We start from the raw sequence: 809 nt of genomic DNA, 5'->3' as shown, positions 1-809 counted from the left end.
GTTTTGGATTGGACGATACATCGGCCACAGTCGACAGAAAGTAGTACATCATGCCAGGATCGTAGGTATCATTAATGGCCGGACGAATGAAGCGGCTCTGCAAGATGTAGCTATAGAAGAAGGCGCGGCTCAGCGCCATGTTATGCAGATGCAGAAGCGCGGTCCGATTGGGGAACACGGGATTGATGTTCACATCCTTGATGTCGGGCAGGTGAGAGACACTATCCTCCGGTAGCGTTAAGTCTCGGGGTGGCAAAATGGGGCAGTTATCTGCATTCACCTTATCGAAGCGCACCTTTATTTCATCAAACGCATCCTTCGGTTGCCATTCGTACTGCGCCAACACACCCACCAACGTGATCACCGCGAATATGCTGTAGCTACGCCACAATAAACCCATGTTAACGGCAATCAAATACACCTGCTTCGATTGCGAACTAATTCTTTAGCCACGGACGGTGCTGTTTAATATATCACTGCTGGAAATACTGCGACCTCACAATCCAAACATTCTACCTGATCGACCAGACGCCGAACTACGCCCTTAATGATGGCACCATCCTAAACGAATGAGTGTTTTCATTCGATGCCACGCACACACAGACACAGTCAACTGTACCAAACGCGCTGTCAATATTTAACCGGCGGTTCGAGCACACTGCTCGAATAAACAAACACGGCTGGTCGAAAGTGGGCGAACACGAATTTTATTTGAAAACTGCGATCTGCCCGTTATTTTTGTGTGGCGTGATTTTTGCTGCCAATGTCTCGCTCTGCGCTCTATCTCGCGTACGTGTCACACGTAAACT

The 809-nt window shown here is 48.8% G+C and overlaps 1 protein-coding gene across 1 annotated transcript in view; it reads right to left on the bottom strand.

Annotated features, from left to right (window-relative positions):
- Nucleotides 1-499, bottom strand: part of LOC131214239 (uncharacterized) — a 3,170-nt gene extending 2,671 nt beyond the window's left edge. Inside the window, exon 1 of the mRNA XM_058208617.1 lies at nucleotides 2-499. Coding sequence (XP_058064600.1) covers nucleotides 2-400 — 399 coding nt within the window. The 5' untranslated portion in view covers nucleotides 401-499. The remainder of the gene's footprint in view (nucleotide 1) is intronic.
- Nucleotides 500-809: the final 310 nt, after the last annotated feature.

Source organism: Anopheles bellator, unplaced genomic scaffold (genome assembly GCF_943735745.2).
Source record: "Anopheles bellator unplaced genomic scaffold, idAnoBellAS_SP24_06.2 scaffold00326_ctg1, whole genome shotgun sequence".
Taxonomy (NCBI): domain Eukaryota; kingdom Metazoa; phylum Arthropoda; class Insecta; order Diptera; family Culicidae; genus Anopheles; species Anopheles bellator.
Note: the sequence above shows the minus strand (reverse complement) of the source record. Positions and strands in the feature narration are given on the sequence as shown.